General features: G+C 42.9%; 1 protein-coding gene across 1 annotated transcript; it reads right to left on the minus strand.

The window, feature by feature from the left end:
- Positions 1-1,302: 1,302 nt before the first annotated feature.
- On the minus strand, positions 1,303-19,516 carry LOC119654769 (ATP-sensitive inward rectifier potassium channel 15-like). Its single transcript, XM_038060310.1, has 7 exons — positions 19,335-19,516; positions 11,259-11,425; positions 11,020-11,189; positions 10,515-10,910; positions 10,316-10,422; positions 1,667-2,003; positions 1,303-1,601 (listed from the first exon to the last, which is right to left on the minus strand). Exons 1-7 carry the CDS (start codon positions 19,481-19,483, stop codon positions 1,521-1,523), a joined length of 1,407 nt encoding a protein of 468 aa, XP_037916238.1. The 5' UTR covers positions 19,484-19,516; the 3' UTR covers positions 1,303-1,520.
- Positions 19,517-22,353: the final 2,837 nt, after the last annotated feature.

Consider the following 22,353-nt stretch of genomic DNA (forward strand, 5'->3'; position numbering starts at 1 on the left):
CTACTCTCTCAGCCTCTACGGCATTCGCAATTCCTTTAGGGATCTCGGTAGAGTTTTCACCCGATGCGCCCTCCGATGTATCCTTTGTTGGTTTCTCCATGAACACGTGCGCAAGTATGCTAGTAAATCTATAATTGATGAGGCAGTTACGCCATTTAATTGCCTCTTGGGATCGGTCGTCTAACCCCCATCATGTCCTCATGATGATCGCTTTTGCTTTACTTTTTTTTTGTAAAAATCCTGCATAATCGTCTATGAAGATTCATGTTTTAACTGATGAGGAGTCGTATAAACTTCCTCGTCTCAATGACTACGGCTTTGGGAAGGTAGGCAGTCTCCAATATGTTCTTCTGGTATATCATCTCCAACACATGTCGAGAGTTCCATTTCTTTCCATCCTGACAGTTTAAGGACTAGCCTATAGTCCGCCGTCGCACAGCCTACCAGTATAAGATCTGATCGAAAGCGTATGTCAATGAACATGAGCTCTTTTCTCCATTTCCCACATGTGTCTACGACAATGAGGTCTTCAATTATTCCCTGTCAAACGCCCTTTACCGCATTAGCATAACTAACTGCAGTTCTTCTGGCTCATATCTCCACTCTTGACCGCCCCGAGACTTCCGCTCGCTTGGGACCGGGTTTAGGTTTCTTAGGAGCATTTCGCCCTTGGGGGGTGATTTCCGTTAGTCCCTGCTTTCTTGTCCGATAATAAGGGCTTAGATTTGTCCTGAGCTTTCCTAAAGGCCTCCTCCTTTCTTCAAATAGCACAGATATAATTTAGCACTTGCACTACTGAGGCCTGTTCCCTTTCTGATGTCTAATACGTTAACCCTTGGTTGTTCCTACTTGAGCCCCCTTCTTGGATGTAGTCAACTGGCTCTCAGTGGTGTGGAGATATGCCTTCGCCTGATGTGCCAGTTTGTGTGGGGTACGGGGTCCCTCTTGTTTGTTGTTTAAATTCTTGGTTTGTTTTATTGTATCACTCATATAATTTCCACGAGTATGGGTGTCAGAAGGTCCCCCGTAGCGCGATAAAGTCAGTCTCACTGACTGAGGCGGTCCCAACTGCAAACTTAGGCGGGGCCTCCTTGGTCTAGATCCGTAGGGCGAACCGCGTACAAGGTGTGGTAGTCACCACCCACTAGTGGTTTTGGTAGTCGAGAGGTTTGGTTCCTTTGAAACCACATATCAACCCTAGAGATAGGTAGACTGGCTCCCAGAAGGCTGTATTCCATAACAGATTATTAGCTCCTATTATTCAAGAATTCTTTGCTTATGTTAATAAAAATGCAAAAATGCATCTATTGAAATGATTTTATTAAATCCTTGCAGAAGTATCTATTATATATTAAAGCAATCAATTCTGAAAGTTGATTCTTTGGATTTTGAAAGGCAGATGCAAAAGGCTATCAAGATGATGATTTATTAAAGCATTTATCAAAATTATGCTTCAAAAGATCGGGAATTTGTCTGTTGACATCTTTTCCACTACAATTTCCTAAACAAGTAAAAGATAATTATTTTTGCTCACGAGATTTCTTCCTCGCTGCCTTCAACATCTGATGGAACTGATGAGCACTATACACCGGCATGCCTACCTATAATTTCAAAAAATAAACAAAACTGTTTGAAGGAATCTCATTTTCTAATTTTTTTATCTTACCGAGACGGTCTTGTCGAAATTATCATAATCCACGACGTACCAGCCGCGCTTCCAATTATAATGAATGATGTTGGTAAATTGTTCGCCCCAATAGATTTCATTCGGTACATAAGACGCTAAGCACTCAGTAAATTGTCCTGTGGAAGCTGAAGTACCGGTGCAAGATACAATTATCTCAAATTCCTTTCTGGCAAAGTCTGCAGCGGTATATTTGTAGAAAGGACTTTTTTTATTAATTACATGGCAAATTGTCGTTGGCCATAGGAGACATGGATTGCCGTCTCCTTCGATCGTGAGCTTAATTGGAGACTTTTGTATGAACTCCCCTTCTAGGGTGCTGCAATTCAAAGAAACAGTTATTTACTTTAATCAAACGTTAAGGTAAGAAAAAAAGGAGGTTTATTGATCAAACTTTAGATTCTGTCGTAAGAAACCTGTTGATATAGTAGGGTGAAGTGGGGTGATGTGCAACACTTTTTTTGATGTTCCGGGAAAATCTCAATACATGCAATGAAAATCAGGTAATACATGCAATCATATCTACATAAATGGCTGTAAATATTAAATATAGGTAGACAAGGGTATCTTCCTTAAAACTAGAATTTTTAGTTTCCAATGTAAATATATATTTTGGGAGCAACTTACCCCCTTCATCAGTGCAAAGCTACAAGAAGAAGGTTTTTTCTCGGTGGCTGAGCGTTATCTTTGACCTTTGAAATAATAAAACTTGTTGTTTCTTTTTCGTTGGTGTGGATATTTATTCTTGCAAATACCGATATTTCGGGAACCACTTGTTCCCTTCATCAGTGCAAACAAGTTTGCTCATCTATAGACATTATGTTTTATTTATACTACTCTATATTACGACTAAAAACTTATATCTAGGTCCTGAAAAAGAAAATAAATATTTAATTTAACTACCTAATAGCTAATGTACCTTAAAACTTATATCTAGGTCCTGAAAAAGAATATTTAATTCACTTCCTAATAGCTAATTTATCAATCCTAAAATAAAATAATCTCGTCTTGTTTTAGGATTGATAAATTAGCTATTAGGAAGTGAATTAAATATTCTTTTTCAGGACCTAGATATAAGTTTTAAGGTACATTAGCTATTAGGTAGTTAAATTAAATATTTATTTTCTTTTTCAGGACCTAGATATAAGTTTTTAGTCGTAATATAGAGTAGTATAAATAGAACATAATGTCTATAGATGAGCAAACTTGTTTGCACTGATGAAGGGAACAAGTGGTTGCCGAAATATCGGTATTTGCAAGAATAAATATCCACACCAACGAAAAAGAAACAACAAGTTTTATTATTTCAATTAATTAATCGTTGGAAACACCGCATAATTTCACTCTGATCTTTGACCTGCTTCTACGGCGATTGTGTCAACTTTTCCCCCCGCCCCATTCAGTGGCTTTTCTTTGCAAATCACAGTGGTTTGTGACGATATCATAATGCTGTTTTTCAACGGTTTTCTGTCACGATGGGCTTTTGGTGTTGGAGCAGCAAAATGAACTGAACCAACAGCAACTAATGCTGTCCGAAGTGATTGGGATGTGGACGCTGCAGTGAACCTAGAAGATGTGGATGCTATTGCAGTTGATATGCTTGCAATATCAGACTCTATTGTTGACGCCTCTCTAGTGCGATCAATGTTCATATCGTTATTTAGGAAAACCATATTGCATACGTCTCCCTCTTCATCGGGTTCTTTGGACATTAGATTCTTATTGCTAATGTCTGCCCCAAGAAAATTGTCAACTATAAATATGTCAGAATTTACTAGAAAAATGCCCTTTCATGCCAAGCCTTTTCGGATATTCAAGCCTGTCTAGCTCTAAATCAACAAAGAACGAAAAAGTTGACTGACGATTTCGTCCAGGGCAGAAGCAACTCATCAGACGCTGCCTCACTTCTGCCCTGGGAGCAACGTGACTGAAAGTAACGCCCTGGACGAAACCGTCAGTCAGTTTTTTTGTCCTTTATTGAAAACTTGGGTGTTTAACCCAAAAAAGAGGAGTCCGTTGACTACAAAAGAGGAAGTAAGTTGCTTCCCAAGTGGTCTGGTCCGTCATCAAGTGGACTTCCAGTATCCTCAATATCTAAATCAATACCTTATCCATCTCTCCAGCTACATGGTGTATCTCGAACTTCCGCCCGGCATTACAGAGACACCATTCATGGACTTTCACCTCATATGAATTTTTGACGGGACCAGAAAAAGGCAGATCCAGGGGTTGCATGTGATGGTTACAATGGGGTGGCAGTGTCAAGATAGTAATGCCATCATCAATGTACAGTTTCGATTGAAACGTTAATGATCAACAGTAGCGGATTGTCTTTCGAGGCCCCAGTTAACCCGTTGGGGAGTTCCGTCCCCACGTACTCGAGGAGAGTGATCAGACCCGAGTCTGCAAGGAACTCATCTGACGTGGCTCTGCCACGAAGCCTTACCGGAGGTTATCTGGTACCATGAGAACCGGGATGGCCCTCTGAGAGCATATGCTCCAGGAGAATCCCTGGAGGATGTGTTCTCGGTCCGGTTATTTGCGGTTGGCCTCCTAGTGGGAGTTTCATGGTGGTTGTGGTTATGCCTACATCGCGGGCAGAGCTCCTCGGAGCTCAAGCGTGGAGTTGCGCTGTACAACTTGGGTGCCGTACCCCTTAGTTACGGCAGAGGTGTTAGATAGGCCTCGCATCCACTGGTATGAATGCTGAGCCTGCACTCAGTATAAACCAGGACCGCTGTGCTTGCATGGCGGGGCTCTGATTGTGGTCACAAAATCAATCCGTGTCCGGAGAGGACCGTGGGATTAAGCCTTCACGGCAGGTACTCACGTTAAACCCCCAGGACTTTCGTGTCTTTCGAGGCCGAAGTGAACTTGATGAAATGCTTCAGGAAAACGACAAAATCTGCCACTGTTATCCAGCTGCTTTCGTTTCCATATCCAATCCGTTAGACGGGGGAATCGAATACAATTGACCACTAAGATCTGAGTACTCAGAGGCTTTGCCTCTCCCCCACCTCAAACACACACACACACACACAATAGTGCGATTTCCAGTAAACTTGGTAAAATCTTGCTCTATGTTCTTGCCCACATTATTGCAAAATTTCGTGATGCAAGGATCAACTTAAGAGGAATCGTGCAGCTAATTATTAAAAATTATAGTAACATACTATTATTAACTTTATTTGAATCGATATCGTTATGGTAGGTATTTCGGAGCCTGGGCCCATATAGTGGCAGCGTCTTGATTTTTTTTTCAGATTTTTTGGTTGAGTAGTTTCTAAGAGAGGGTCCGTGAAAGAAATGATCTCTCGCACTTCCCCACATTTCCAATAAATATCAAAACTAAGACCGGGTTCGGAAAGCACTAATCGAGGCCTTTCCTTTGGTACCCCACATGACCATATTTAGTGAAAAAGATTTACACTCCCCTTTTGCATGTACACCCTTAAATTCGACGTAAAAGGATGTAACACACTGTATGTCTGAGCGTTGACAGTTCCCATCTTTCCAGAAGTAAAACTGAATACTTCTAAAAGTTATACAAGGAAACTGCTTCGACCCATGGGGAGGTGCATACAAGGCAGTTATGGAGTCAATCAAGAGTAAGCGCTCACCGCCAATCACCAACCCTGATGTGCTGTGGGATATCATTAGTACTCTCTTGCCACAAGTTTCAAGTGAAGCGAACTTACCCACTGTCCAGATAGATCCTGATGAAATTCCCGAGGTAACCACTGAAGAAGTCCAGGAAGCCGCGATTGCCGAAAATAAAGCCCCAGGTTTAGACAACATTCCGAATAAAGCACTGACAGTGGCCGTGAAATCAGTTCGAAGGTGATTCGTTGAAACATGTACGACGTGCCTCAGAGATGGGATTTCCCGGAAAAATGGAGGAAACAGAAGCTTTTGCTAATCCCAAAGCCAAATAAATCTTTGGGTGATCCTTCGTCTTATAGGCCTAAATGCCTGCTAAACGGCATCGGCAAACGCTTCGAATGGGTCATCTTCAATAGGCTTGTACCAATCGCAGGAAAGGAGGGTGGTCTCTCAAACAGGCAGTTCGGATTCCGAAAGGCAAGATTTACTGTCATTGCGATCAGCACGTCAACGAAAATTGCGGAAAAAGCAATGGAGGCCATTGAATCTTGCGCGGTAGTTGCTTTCGATGTGAAGAATGCCTTAAACACGGTCAAATGGAACAAAATAATTGCGGCTTTAGCCAAATAGGGCGCTCCTAAGTTCCTGGTGCACATAGTCATGTACTTTCTCCAGGAGAGGATATTGTGATACAATTCGGACGATGGACTTAAGATGTATAAAACAACCTGCGGGGTTTCACAAGGATCAGCTCTCGGTCCTCTCCTACAAATAATAATGTATGACCGAATTTTAAAGTTGCAACTGCCCACAGGAGTAACAATCATTGGCTTCGCAGATGACATGGGAGTGACTATCGTGGCACAAGATATTGATGAGATCGAGGTACTCACAAACGAGGCAATTTTTGAAATTAGGTCTTGGGTGGAGGAAGCTGGTCTGACGATCGCAGAGCATAAAACCGAGGAATCGAGGATGCAATCGTCGATAAAGGTTAGGGTTGGTGAACACATAATACAGTCGCAGCCAACGCTTAACTACCAAGGAGTCACAGTTGACAAAAGGCTGAAATTCAGGTCCCATTTTGAAAATTCAGTAACTAAAGCTTTCGGGGTGGCTACATTGTTGACAAGAATGTTACCAAATATAGGTTGACCTTGGCAAAACCATCGGGTTCTTATCTCGAGACCTGTGAGCTCCATCTTGCTCTAGGTGCGCGAATAAAAGGAAAATCGCAGTTCCATACCGATTGAGTGCATTGCGAACGTAGTGCGCTTACCGTACAACATCAGACGAAGCAGTCTGTGTGATAGCAGGTATGGTCCCCATTGACATCTTGGCGAAGGAGGGTTGATGCCTCTATGACCCATCATATGCAATCAGCGATTACTATACGTATCGTCGGCAATTAGCACGAAGTGAATCTATTCTGGAATGGCAAAAAAAATCGGATGATTCACCCAAACGACGCTAGACACACAGGATTATTCCAGATTTCTCAAAATGGATCAAACGAAGGCATAGCGAGGTTAGTTACGACCTAACTAAATTCCTAAGTGGACATGGAGGGTACCGTGCATACCTTTATCGCTTCGAGCGTGGCAACTCCCCATAATGCCCGGCATGAGTGATGATTCCAGGGGATACGGAATATGTTGCTTTCAACTGCCCGCGGTTCGCCGCACACAGAGTGGAGGTGAAAATTGACGCCGAGGCATGGTTAACACCCGAGAATATTGTGAACCATATGCTAGCCTCTGAAACATCTTGGAGAGCGGTGGAAATATTAACGAAGGCGATTCACAATCCGCTGAAGAAGGAGGAAAGTCACAAATAACAACACGGGACGCAGTTGGTAACTGATCCTGCCCCGCGACGTAATACCGGAATGGCAGTCCCGCGGGGTAAGCGAAGGAAAAGGAGATGGTTTTAGTGAGTAAAAGTCTCACATAATCGTATGACAGGACCCAGCGGTAGATTTTGAACCTTTCTACCTTCCAAAGAAAGACAAAACAGGCGGGAAACCGGACGCTTTAGGCATGAACGGTTTTGTGTATCTCTTTTATAAAGACATTTGAATGTTAATTTGTCCGATTAGTACGTAACATGTATATACGCATACACAATATTAAGGGGGGTTCTGCAGCCAATTATTGAAATTTATAGTAATATACTACTATTAACTTTATTTGAAGGGAGATCGGCATGGAAGGTATTTCGGAGCCTAGTCACCATATAGTGGCAGCCTCTTGATTTTTTTCAAATTTTTCGGTTGATCAGTTTCTGAGAATGGCCCCGTGAAATAAATGATCACTTTCGACCCCTCGAATTCTCCGCCTTTCCAATAAATGTCAAATCTAAGATCAGCTTTGGAAAGTATTTAGCGAGACCTTTCATTCGGTATCCCACGTGACTATATTTGATGAAAAAAGAAATACAACCCCTTTTTCATGTACGGGGATCTCTCCTTAAATTCAACGTAAAAGGTTGTAACTCATTGTGTGCGTGAGCGTTCACAGTTCCTACCTTTCCACCAAATTTGGTATCAATCGCTGCTACAGTCTCCGAGAAAAATGCGTGTGACGGACAGACAGACAGATAGACAGGCGGATAGACAATCCCGCCAGTCACCAGAGACGTGTTGCTGGAGATCTGCGGTAGAATAGGAGACAATAAAGCGCCGGGCCTGGACGGAGTACCGAATAAGGCCCTTAAGCTTGCCGTGAAATCCAGACCGCACATGTTCGCTGCGTTGTTCGAAGCGTGCATGTCCGAGGGAATATTTCCAGTGGCATGGAAGCGACAGAAGTTGGCACTTCTGCCTAAGCCTGGTGAGCGTTCAGGTGAACCATCGTCATACCGACCCATATGTCTTTTGGACATGGTGGGGATAATGTTAGAGCGGGTAATTTATAATAGATTACTCCCTGTTGTTGAGAGTCAAGGCGGCCTTTCAAATCGGCAGTATGGGTTCCGAAAAACCAGATCAACCATTGATGCCATCAAATTGGTTGCTGGCTTGGTCGAAGATGCAATTCACGGAAAGAGTAGTACCAGCAAATATTGCGTGGTAGTAACCCTGGATGTGAAAAATGCATTCAATTCGGCTAATTGGAAACTAATACGGAAATCTTTAGCGAAGGTTGGTATTCCCGCCTATCTCGCTGCTATCGTTGATAGTTATTTAACTAAAAAGAGGCTCTGGTATGACACCGATGACGGACCCCAGGAATACGTTGTTTCCGCGGGTGTCCCGCAGGGCTCCGTATTGGGTCCACTACTGTGGAACATCATGTACAACGATGTACTTAATCTTCTCCTTCCGGAGGAAGCCACAGTGGTGGGTTACGCTGACGCCATAGCACTGGTTGTTGTCGCAAAGCATCTCGAAGATGCTGAGTTATACTCAAGGGAAGCAATCAGTGCTGTCAAATGCTGGTTAGAGAGCTCTGGTCTGACGCTTGCGAAGGAAAAAAACAGAAGCGGTCCTCATCACGAAGCGCCGGAAGAGAAATTACACCTGTGTTATAATCGGGAATTATATCATCACTTCCAAGCCGACCATCAAATACTTGGGGGTGGTGATAGACAGGAAGCTCAGCTATAAGCAACACGTACAGTATATTTGTGATAAATCATCCATGGCTAGTATGGCCTTGGCGAGGATGATGCCGAATGTGGGAGGGCCACGGCATACCTCTAGGTTGCTTATAGCCAAAGTGGTGACCTCAATCATGCTCTATGCGACCCCAGTTTGGAGCGAGGCGATGCGGATGTCAGTTAACACTAGCAAACTGAATGCAGTCTACAGGAGGAGAGCCCTGAGGGTATGCGCTGCCTTCAGGACTATCTCAGATGATGCAGCATTCGTCATCTCTGGAATGATGCCGATTGACATCTTGGCAGATTAGATGGAGAATATATACCATGCGAAACCAATCTCTCCCTTATTGCAGACGAAGAACACTGAGAGAGAGAGAGATCCATAAATAGATGACAAGAGCGGTGGGAGCGCTCGGAAACGGTCGGTGGACTTACAGGCTTATTCCTGCCATCAAGGAGTGGTTGGAGAGACGACACGGTGAGATTAATTATAATCAAACCCAGTTTCTCACGGGACATGGAGGATATCTCCAATACCTTCACAGGTTTAAATTGGAGACCTCACTCGACTGTCCAAATTGTGATGGAGTCCCAGAGGACCCAGAGCATGTATTCTTCCACTGTCCGAGATTTGTGGAAGAAAGGAGGAATCTAGAGGAGACTCTAGGAGAGGTGCTGGTACCAGAAAATCTGGTGCCGAAAATGCTAGTACAACGAAAGAATTGGGATGCGGTCAACTTCAAGATAAACTGCGAAAGGCAGAGGAAAGGAGAAAAGCACGGTCACGTGCGCCACGTATAGAAGAAATGGGATTAAGCTAGAGTGAGCTGACTCCGCTCCGTGATGTAATACTTTATGGTGGTTCGGCAGGGCAAGGAGGGAGTTGGGGGTGGTTTTAGTGGGTAAATATCCCACACGCCGGTGTGTGCCAGTGTCTTTTGAAGATTTCCACCTCCTCAAAAAAAAAACGGACAGACAGACAGACAATAAACCGATTTTAATAAGGTTTTGTTTTACATAAAACCTTAAAAAGGAGATTTTAGTTTATAATTAGGAAAATTAGCGGCTTTCCACCAAGAGTAGTAGCTGATTTAAAAAAATTTAGCGTTTCGTTGTCTATAACGCGGGTAAAACTGCACTCAGCTGGTGGAAACTTCGCATTCAACTTTTTTAAATGCCGTGATAAAGTTGAGGAAACCAACTCGAATCTTTCGCTAGCCGAACGGAGTGACATCGGATGATCGCCTTTCACCCCTTGTTGCACATCACCCCACTTCACCCTACATTATCAAGAAGTTTCAGAAAAAAATGATTGCAAGAAACACGTTCGATTTCTTCAGTCCTGAATTCTATTAGGTTCGATATATATCTATATGCTATCCGTAGGTCGGAGTATCTGAGGTCAGCAGTATGCTTTTTATTCACCTTTTGTTCTGCAACAGGTAGACAGTAACTTTGGTCCCAATAATTTGCTGTTCATTTCGGTCACATATTCGAATGACGAGGCAATGCCTTCCGTCCCGCAAACAAACCTTGATCAAATAGAAGCCAACAAAGCACATTCTTCTTTATAAATTGTTATTTTATCCGTAAATCACTATCGATTTTATATCTAATTGCTCACCACTGCTCTCTTGCTGAACTTCGGCTTGGCTATTTGTCTCGACGGTTTCGCTACCTTCATATAAACTATACTGATGAGCATCCCCTCAACTCCGATGTACAATATCAATTGGGCAGCATAGAAAAACACTCCTTCAGGACATTCATCTGTTGGATAGCGTTCGCCGAAACCTATCGACGTGTGGGTCTCCATTGTGTAGATAAACAAGCCAGTGAAGGTGTCACCGCCTTTCACACAAGTCTGCTCACCATCGTTGAGTCGTTCACCTGTTGTTTCATTGAAGGACAAATCGCCGTGGGCATCTGCGATTAAGTACCAAATCGCCGTGCATAAATACCAAACAATGAAGTAACCGGAAATAAAGAGGGTTATAGTGTATCTCCACTTCCACTCGACCTGAATAGGAATGAAGGAAATCGGTTGTTAATTCGTAACTACTATATCTCTGCAACAGCCGCAATCTTTCAATTGGGAACAAAGTGGGTTAAAGACTTGATGAAATTACCGTAGTTGTAACTAGATCCTTGAAATATTGCCACAGTCGCTTCGGGATCTTGGTGAATTTGATGTTCTGCTGACCCGATGAAGAAATGACACGATGGGGATAAGTAAACTGGAATTTATCAGGTTCCTCATAAATGCAAGGACTATGAATAGCAGTCTCCATTTTTGAGCCTGGCACATATTCAAATACAAATTAATTATATAAAATGGAATGTTGAAAATATGGCTGATTGCAAGTACCATTCCGATGGGTGTGGTTTGAGTCTCCTCCATGTTCGTCAGGATGCATTTCATTATGTTGCTCCTGCTGATGCTCCTGTGAAGATTTGCGCTCCAAATTATGAGGGAATTCATGATGCGAAGCACGCCGGCAAACGTTGCCTTCATCAGCAAAGTTCTCGTCCTGCCTAAAAACAATTAATGAAAATTTAATCATATCTATGTACACACATGATATCTATTTAGAAATTTGTAAGCAACACATGTATAAGATTTTTCCAAACAATTTTGAAACTTTAATTTGCTTTGCTTCGTTAAAATGAAAAGGTTTCACTGAGCGAAAATACTGAGAATTCAGTACAAATGGGGTTGCAAGAAATATCCTTTTTGTATGGTATCAATATGATTCAGGAGAAGTTTCAATTTTCTAATATGAATTCCTAACAAGCTCGTTAAAAGTTTCGACGCTTTTCTATTGAATATCATGAAAATATTTACGTGTGCTAGCGAACTCGTTAAAGATGGACACGGAAAGCGAATAACTAGTTTGTGTCAATTGAGTATATGGACATGTAAAGGACTAATGCTACTTCCAAACTGCAATGAATTGAGCAATACGTGCATTATTCGAACTTGTTGCCCCCCCCCCCAGGGATCATTAACGATTTTTAACGTAGGTACGAGGAGTGGCGTCTCTGACGAGTTACAGTCCACCGAGGCTCCCATCCTGCCTCGTTCCCTCGCGCCTTCAACGAAACGGAACAGAGCCGCTCCACTTTTTGACATCGTTCCTGTCGCCAACGAAGCTCCACTTCCCGCCGCTGCCATATATCCTAGTACTTCATACACCCATATCAGTGGCCCCAGGTTAAAGGTGGCGTCCCCTCCTAAGCAGCTCTTTATCTCCAGGCTGGCGTTCGCAACTTCTACGGACGATGTTCTGGAGTACATAAAGAGCAAAGTTGATTTACTTTCTTCTCTGGCCTGCGTCAAACTGACAAAAGACTACAATGCCGACCGGGTGATTGTTTTTTTCAAGGTTACTTACCCTCACAAAGTTGACGTCCCCGACAACCCCTCCTTCTGGCCTGAAGGTGTATTCATTAAGCCATATAAGCGCCCCCATTTTGTTGTAAATTTCTGGACAACCCACCTGCCTCGCCGAACCATATAACTGGATCCATGTTTACTGTCCGTATATTTTATCAGAATGTTTTGGGTTTAAAAACAAAGCTGGGGCCTTCAATTTATCTGCACTAGCTCAGAAACACCATGCCATCTGCATTTCCGAAAGCTAGCTGGACGATGCCATATTAAACTCCGAGCTCCCCCAAGGGTACACCACTTTCTGCTGTGACAATTCCTTCCAACAACCTCTCCGATTCTTCCTTTCTACTTTCTTCTTTTATGAACACTGGCTCTGCGCTTCAATACCACCAAAAACTCCTTGGGCTGCGCTCTCGATCTCTTCCTTTCCAGCCTCCCCGGGCGCCACCTCTCTTTATTTCCTTGCACATCCACGTATATCCCAACTGACGCTCATCATCTTGCGCTTGAATTTGAAGCAGACCTCCCCCGTTCAAACTCCAAAAGGAGACAGTGGAAATGTAGAAAGAGTTGGCTGCGTTTGAATGCAGCACGAAAATGCTTCACTCGCTTCGACACTCAGCGGAAAGCGCAACAAGGACTGAAGTACCCGACCAGATGCGGCACCTGAGACAGAGACGGCAATGCAGATAGTACCACGTAATGCTGTTGTTGTGAAAAAAGGCGCAGTGGAAACTGCTGAAACTGACCAGACGAACATGGAGAGTAAAAAAAGGATGCGTGAAAACCAGAAGAAACCGCACCCCTTGCTGAGAACACTGCAAAGCAAACACGGCAGAAAACAGTACCTATTCTCCAGGCTCAAAAGAAGAAGGCGAAGAAGGACAAGAGGAAACAACAAGTCGTCAGAAAATCATCTGCCTAAAATTAAGGCTGACACGAAAGACGGAGCATCAAAAAAAAACCTTGGGGACAAAGGAGGACTAGACTGCCAGCTCTGCTCATTAAGCCGACGGAAGGTAAGACCTTTGCAGAAATTTTCAATGAAATCTGTTATATGATCAAACCCGAGGACAACGGCGAGAGAAATGTCTTTCATTCGGAAACGGAAGGGTGTTGGAGTGCTTGTCGAATTAGGCCCGAGGACAACAGATAAACTACTGGGAGAGAAAGTTTTCGTTTCTAGCCTACAACTCACATGGATATTCGAGACCTTAACTGCCTCACAGAAAAGTCCTGATGCAAATTATACCCGCATTGGTATCACCTCTGCGAGCTGGCGAGGTCAAAAACTCGCTATAGTGAAAGTTGGCGAGCACTACGCGGGAAAGCTCCTTAACAGTGGGAAAACCAGAATTGGGCGGGTAATCGGCGAAGGGCAACGTGTCGTGGATGCGGCCAGGTAGACCATAAAGCGAATACCTGCTACGAAAAGGAGAGTTGCGTTCTATGCAGGGATCGGAGCGCATCTGATAAGAGTGCTGTGCAGTCTTCAAAGCAGAACTGGAAAGAGCTAGGACGCGGTTAACATGATAAGCATCCTACAGGTAAATATCTACTAGCGTGCAATCGCTCAGTGATCGAAGCTAATTTAGTACTCATCAGTGAACAGTACTGAAACAACCCAACTTTATGGCACCGCTGCATCTGAATTCGGGACGCCAACCATTCTAGGGTTCTTACCAAGCAGACAGATTGGTCTGAACTCGCTGTATAGGGGTAACGATTTTTAGTATCTATCACCGAATGAGATGTTACCGCACTTTCGATGCAGACTTGATGTTCTGAAGGACGCTGTCTTGAACACATAGGAGCGAATCAGCTTCAGGGCGTTGTTTGGAATCCAGGAATCCGTCCACAGATCTTTTGTAGCTCCTCCTTGGTGACCACGGTGATCAAAAAAACATCCTACTGAACCGTTGACAGGGGTTTATTGTTTGCGTATTGTGGGAAAAGAACTGCCATTATTTGGAACAAAGGTCGTGGACAAGTAATTTGGAGTGTTTTTTTCACAGGATTCTTGCCCATTACAACCTTGTAGGCAGCGGCTGTCGCCTCCCCCCTTTGAAATGTTAAGAAAAATGGTCCGGCGGGTGTGGCGGTGACAGACCAGTCTTCTTACCAACTGTCAGACTGATGATCGGGCCTAACCCTCTGCCTCGGAAGGTGAACATACATCCAGATTTAACTAGTACATTACCCAACTCTGTGGAGATTTCAAGTAAGATTTGACCAATTGTATTCGCCCCTCGGTTTCCCCACTTCATTGTCCATCCGTTGAAATCGCAATAATTTAGGGCGTTCAAAACCAAGCTCTTCATATTGCGTTATTGTGGCATTAGAAAGGGCATAACAATTGAAGATATGGACCTCGTTGGCTTTTGCGCTGACAAAGTGGGCTTCCGGCAGTGGCATGTATGGCATGCTTTCTATATGCCCATATTGCGGTAGATTACCACCACATTCGCCTCTTGAATGGTTTGCGAGAGCAGGCCTTGAGCTGGCTAGTAATGGTTGAGATTAATTTATTTCATTATTATGTTACTTCACTCATTTAACACTATGCACTCTTATAGCATTAAATTCCATAGTACACATAGCACTGCAGACACTGGTTATCGATTGCCGGGAGCCGATACTGGGTTTCCGAACCTATGCACTTCAAAGAAATTTTCTTTCTTATTCTTCATATTTGGTTTGATCTCTCGTTATCATTCCCATGGACAATTTTTATCTACGAGTTGGTGTTTGATCCCTCCTACCCAACCTGTACATGAACATGCCCATGGACGTACGTCTCCTGATGCGTACATGAGTATGTTAATGACGTATCTGCCGAGCGTTCCTCTATCCACAGAAAGCAGTGCGTCTAACCACAAATTTGACACCTCCATACAAGCTCGTCTAATCCTCATTGCCGAGCTTATTTGATATGCCGCCAGATCCCACTTCCAGCAAGCGGCTGGGGTGAACATTCCGCGGAGGAAGATTTTGAGCCACAGGGTTCAAAAAAATATTTTCTTTTGTTTTTTTAAGGCTGAGGTTTGAAGCTTCTCTTTTATGAACCAGTAGTTTGGCTCTCTGATCAATGTTTCCACCCCTCTTTCGAGTCATTCATTATTTCACCAGTAGTTAGGCTTTTTAGGGAGTACGCAATTCCTTACCATGGGTTAATGGCATACTCTCCTGTGTATTGCTTTATTTGGAGGTGTTTGGTGTATTAGACTAGTCTAGCCACTCTCCTTATCGTTTGTGGACGCATGCTAGTCACCTGCCTATTTTATAGTCAAACTCGCGAAATGTCCATACAAGAGACATTTGAAGAACTTCCTTAGAGAAGTTTGTTCCGTCACACGACAGGCAACCACTTCAAAGTGAACTTTTCCGATGACCAGCAATTTCAGCGCCGCAATTTCTGGTTGTCAAATTGTGGCCTATGAGTTCAATCATAGGCTCTTCGTAGACTCACAATCGATTTTTCTTCAAGTTTTTGCAATTGGAATTATTCCATCAAGGTACAGACTTCTCCTTTAGATGCAACTTTAGCCATGTCTTTGCACTATGTTTTCTGCCTAGCGAATGTCGAGCTTCAGAGGTCAAAGGATAGCATAGGCACCAAAGCTCTACCATCAACGCCTATCTCCACCTCCACGTGGAGATCGCTGGGAGTTTTCACAATGACTGCAAACGGAGAAGGATGAAGGTGAGTCTTTTCGGTCTAAAAACGGGACAAATTGTATCAACTGGTGCTCCAGTTTGAAATTTTGGCAGGGCTGACAGTGCTACATGAAAAACCGAAGCTACGAATCCACGAAATTGACGACTTTTACAACGATGAACCCTTCAACAAAAACGGACTAACGATTTGTACATTTTCTCATGGAACAGACCCAATACTGCTCAGCAGCAAGCCGATACACTGTCACAATATAAAGCTGATGTAACAGCGTTGCAAGAGATGTGCTGGACAGGAACCGGCTTCCTGAAGAAAAGTCACTGCACCATATATTATAGCGGCCATCCAGTAAGCCATTTACTCGGAGTAGGTTTGTTAGCCAAAAAATGAAACCTGTTATTACCGGCTTTGAAAACATAAGTGGAAAGCTACGCACTTGCGCACAGCGATTGCGATGCAAATTTCAAAATGTAAGCCTCATTAACGTTCACTCCCCTACAGAGGAGACTGCAGAATCGAAAAAGGATACTTTTTATGAGGCAGTTGAGCGGACCCTTGAAAGCCTGTCCCAAATATGATATCAAAATCTTACTTGAAGATTTTAGCCCGTCTTCGACGATATGTCGGCTCCCATAGTTTATATAAAAATGCAACTGATAACGGACTGCAGATAATTCAGTTAGCAGTGTCGCACGAAATAATTGTTGGAAATACCTGGTTTACGCGGAAAGCGATCCACAAACATATGTGGGCCTCTCAGACGAGACGAACGCCGCCACCTCACAGCCTTGATGAATGTCAAAACATATGGGGGGGGGGGCAATCTAGACTCGGATCACTATCTCGATGGCATGGTGCTCCTAGCTCGAATAACCATACCACCCAGAATCCCTTCTGACAATCAGGTGAGAGTTAATACTGAAGCCATTCACAGCATAACGCTTCACAATACTCATAAGGGAGAAACGGGGATTCCAGAGAAGGGAGAAACAAGGATTCTAGAGATAAAGCATCAAAAAATGATCTTCATAATTCCCTGCAAAATCTTCACAATCGCCCTAAAAATCATAAATCGCCAGGTGCCGATAGAATTACAGCCGAATTGGTTAAATATGGAAGCGATCAATTACATCAAGCGATTCATCAACTGAAATGAAATCAATACCTGACGACCGGCAACGAGGCATTATCTGTCCTAAACATAATAAGGGGATATCACACAGTGCGGCAATTATAGAGGTATCACGTTGCTGAGTACCATCTATAAGATATCGGATAGCCCTATACGCCCAGAACATCATTGGTCCATACCAAAGAGGCTTTACTCCACGTAAATCAGTAGCAGATCAGATTTTGTCTGTGTGGCAAGCGATGGAAAAACTGTTGGAATGTGACCATCAGTTCCGCCATCTTTTTATCGACTTCAAGGCCGCTTATGATAGCATAGCCAAGGTAAAACTGTACACGGCCATGGGAGAATTTGGTATCCCGACGAAATTGATAAAACTGACTAGGCTGACCCTGACCAATGTGCGAGGCCAGATAAAAGCAGCCGGATCACTCTCAGTCGACATCAACAAGGGTCTACGACAAAGGAATGCCCTATCATGCGTCCTCTTTAACCTGGCCCAGAGGAACGTGTCTCGCGATGCAGACGTAAATGCGAGAGGAACCATCCTCTTCAAATCAACCCAACTACTGGTATATGCTGACGAAATCGACATCATGGGAAAATCAACCTGAGACGTACCAAGTGCCTTCATCCAGATCGAGCAAGGGGCAATTGGCGCGATATCTTGGACTGCACATCGATGAAGGCAAGACAAAATATATGGTGGCAACGTCAGCACTATGAACCAACCAACCAACGACATCAAACCGCACTGGTCAAACGTGAGGGATAAAGATAGGGAACTATAGCTTTAAGACCGTTGACAATTTCTCCTATTTAGGGTGAAAAATGACAACCAGCATCAGCTACGTTCATGAAATCCTCCCACGGTTCTTGACTGCCAACAGAGCCTATCTCAGATTACAAAAACTCTTCCGCTCGAAACGTCACACCATAAGGTCAAAGCTCTGCTCTTACTATACAAGGTAATGATTTTGTCAGTCCCCATGTTTTCCTCGAAAACATGGATTCATAGCGAGAAAAACTACGAACTCTTGGCCGCGTTCGAGAGAAGAATCCTCTGAAAAATTTTCAGCCCCCTACATGAGGATGGACAATTCCGTAGTCTACATAACAACGAAAGCTATGAGCGATACCATGACCGTCTGATTGTGGATAAAATCCGGTTCAACAGGTTACGGTGGGCGGTTCACTTAATCCGTATGGATGTGGATGATCCAGTCCGGAAAGTCTATAAGGGCAATATCTATGATAATAGAAAAAGAAGACGACGCAGACTCTGCCTGAGATGAAGCAATGGCCTAGGTCAGGACGCCAGACAGCTTTTAGTGATACCGAATTCGTGAACCTCGACGCAAAACCGGGATGTCTGGAGTTCCTTATTAAGGCAGGCCTAGACCGGATACCGGTTGTTGCGCCGTTGATAATCATGAAACGATCATAAAATAAGGCCATAAATGAGGATGGGACGATGTAGTTCCAAAATAAACAAGTAAGTAATAATAAATTATGTGTGCTTTTGGTCCGCACTATCTGTTTTGCTTCCAGAGAAACAAACACAGATAGTGTTCGTATCAGTGAAGGTAAGTTCAAGTGTGGTATTTCGGTTTTAATGAGGCATCATCATGTCTTGCGTATGACTGAGGTCCCTATTTATAGTCCATAAACCCACATTCCGACACTAAGCAAATCATCCTTATACTAATATCACTACATCCACGCATCAACCACTGCTCTAACCCCGTTTTTCTCAAGTTTCTTTTTTCAAAATTGCATCCACAATTGACAATCAAAGGGTTGAAGAAATGATGCCTTTTACAGTCGTTGCCCGTTCTTCTTGGATCGTCGGCTATCTCCCTACTTTGCCAAAATCATCTAGTCTTTTAGCATAAACCTGCATACTATCCATTGAGTGAGGTACTCTCGTTTTATGTGGAAGCAGGAGAAGCAGGAATCCTTGTTCAGATTGCTATTAATCAGTATCTTTAATTTAACGGCTCAATTATAAGGGAAATGGATTTTCACAAAGGTATATGGATTCCAGTAGGTCGTAACATTTGCGGTGCGCTCTTGATGGCTTTATTTTCCGAACGTAAATAGGTAATGACCGAGGTAAGCGAACCACTCACAAATAGTAGGTAGTAGGTTTTATTATACAAGTAAATGAAGTAGTTTTAAAAAAAAGTCTTAAATTCGCTCCTACCCGTTGACTACTCGTTTTAATTATTCACATTCGACTTACTCATCGACTTCTTCTATTTGATCGATATCATGTGCGCTGAAAAGCATCTCCTTTTCTTCAGATCTCTCCAAACTTTTCTCTTCATCAAGATACTTGGGTTTCACCGGCATTGATATCGACCGTGTCATTCTATTTTTCACGTTACTCATTTTTTTAGAATTCTTCGAAAAAGTTAAATTATAATTTTTATTAATAATGGCACTAGTATAACATCAGATTTAATTTTTTTAGTAAAGAACCATTTAATCCCTTGAACTACACTCCCACTCGTTTTTATTACGTAAGATTAATAATTGAATAATTTAATTCCTAGCAAGGTGAAATGTGTACACGCTACCGTCGTTTTCTCAACTGATTGCAATAATATCATTTCATCCTAAAAAATGTTCTAATTTTGTCAAGAGTGCAAAAAGATTTAAAATCTTTACATTGACTCAAGAACTGAGACATGACAACGAAAAGAAAATGAAGAGCAAACTTTAAGAAGATAAGTTTTCTTCACTTTTTCTCGTACATATTCATATAATGTGCAATTTTATAAATCATATTGTAAATATCATTCTGAGTGTTTCAGCTACTTGGACATTATCTGCACGTTAGGGTTGTAAATTTTCATCTTTAGTAGTCATCAGCTCCATCCGTTGCTATTTGTTATAAGAAGAGACCGTGATAGTCTTTTCACACCAGTAGCTGTGATTTAATCTCGGTAAGAAAACTAAGCCCGAGATACACGAACATACTTACCACATATAGATTGGGTGTACTTATCTATTGAATAGGAACAGATGCGCATATGAAATGTAAGATTACGCATTTTAGATAAATTTTCCTGGAGAAATATAAGCAAAAAGAAACATAATTTTATTCACTCATTAATTACCCAAAATATTTGATATCAAAATGAAAACTAATTGCCTACCATTAAACTAATGAAATGCCGTAGCAGATAATTTTTTAGTTTTTTGAATGAAACAAATATAAAATTAACGTATATGAGATGAATTCGGCCAAGAAAAGCGGAAAAGAAGATAAGAAATTCCGAGAAGAAAAGGGTCTGTTTCTTTTTTTTTTAACTAGGATAGTTGATATATGTTAATACCTCCTAGTGACATGAATGGTCCTCACTATTTTGGGGATTGGTTTTCCCCCAATGTAAAATAAAAATCAGGCGGCCTTCAGCGTCCTGTGCCAACGTTCCAGCATATCATTGGACTGTGGACGGTATTCAGTAGTCCTGTGCCGTTTAAAGCCCAGGAGCTTTCCTAACTCCGCGAAAAGAGTAGATTCGAATTGCATTCCCTGAACCGTGATGATAACGGCTGGAACACCACTCTTAACAGAGGTCCTCGGCAAATGATTGTGTCGTATTGTCAGACTTCACTTCAGGCCAGAGCTTAAACCTGTCGAAGATTGTGAGGTAATACTTGAATCCGGACGAGTCTCGCAAAGGGTTCGCACTTAATTGACCAAGGGAATACACCTACTTCTTTTCGTACGTGTTTGTTGACCTTACACTTCTAGCAGGCGATGCACTGTCTGGCCTAAGAGCTTACGTCCGTGTTCTGGACGACCAGAAGTATTTTTGAGTGATTAATCGGTTTGTCGTAGTGATGTCTGGGTCTGAAGCTCTCAGTCGTCTTTTTGTACCTAGGCGATTACCGTATAATCGACCGCGGCGGAGACTGTAACCTCTGAGATTCGAGACAAAGCGGCTGGAACAACATTGTCTTTTCCAGACACGGGTTGGATACCAGAAGTAAAGTGGCTGCTATAGCTCAAGTGCGGAATTTGGCAAGGGGACGCTTTGTCGGGCTTTTGTCTAAGCGCGAAAGTAAGGGACTCATGGTCCGCGAACGTGGTAAATGGTCTTTCCACAAGGGAGGAAACGGAAGTATTTTATTGTGGGGTACGCGGCGCATAGCTCACGATCGTAAGCGCTGTAGTTGGGTTGAGCTAGGCTCAGCTATTTTCAAAAGCAGCTCAACGGTTGCAAGATTTGATTCACCCGTTGGTGAAGAGCGGCCCCTACCGCTGTATCTGAGGCATCGACGAACACAACTAGGGATGCATCTGGCTGAGGAAATGCCAGCAGTGCTGCATCAACAAGCTATTTTTTTACCAACGCAAATGCATGGACGGCCTCAGCAGACCACGCAACCTCGGAGGAATCTTTAGTTTTAGATCCAGACAAGCAGGCGTTCAGGATTGCTTGGTGATGAGCGCCTGGGGTAAGAAACGACGATAGAAGGTTAAGATGATGGTTGGTAGGGGAAAGCTCCTTATCGCCTCAACAATGTCTGGCTCAGGTTGGATATCGTTAAAAATTCTCAAGTGGCCGAGAAATTTTACCTGCATCTGTAGGAATCAGTATTTCTCAACTTTTAGCTTAAGTCCGGCCTAAAGGAGACGTTGAAAAATGCACTTGCGATGTTCCAAGTGTTCAGATTCTGAAGAGTATGCGACCAAAACATCGTCCATGTAGACGAAATAGAAGTTGAAATTTGGTAAAACGTCCACCTGCCTATAGCCATAGGTGCGGGTTCATCTTGACCTCCTCACCTATCAGGCCGTCAGCTATTTCCACGGCCGTTCAATGCGGCGGCAGAGGCGAATTCACGGTGGTGGTCAGGTTCGCGCCTCCGATATGCCGCAACACTGTTACCATCTTTTCCACGGAGTTCTAAACATTTTCTAAAAAACCCTAGACAATTCCTATTACGTCGTTAAAATCAATTAGAAGGTAAAAGTTTTCGATTTCCTACTTTAATAATAAAGAAATAGGAAATGGGAAGACTCGGTGCTCTAGGTATGTAATGTCTTGGGGTTCGGCATATTCGACTATGCACTCTATTTTAGGTATAACTTTGTTAATCATTGTTCGACTTTCATCAAACTTTTCAATATTGTTGCGCATGTTTTGTCTAAACTTCTTAAATTTTTTTTCACTTTCTGGAAAATCAAATGAATTCGGTGTCGAATTGGTGCTGATTGATTTCGCAAGGCGCTTGTTTCTGACAGA

This window comes from Hermetia illucens, chromosome 4, assembly GCF_905115235.1.
Source record: "Hermetia illucens chromosome 4, iHerIll2.2.curated.20191125, whole genome shotgun sequence".
NCBI classification, from domain to species: domain Eukaryota; kingdom Metazoa; phylum Arthropoda; class Insecta; order Diptera; family Stratiomyidae; genus Hermetia; species Hermetia illucens.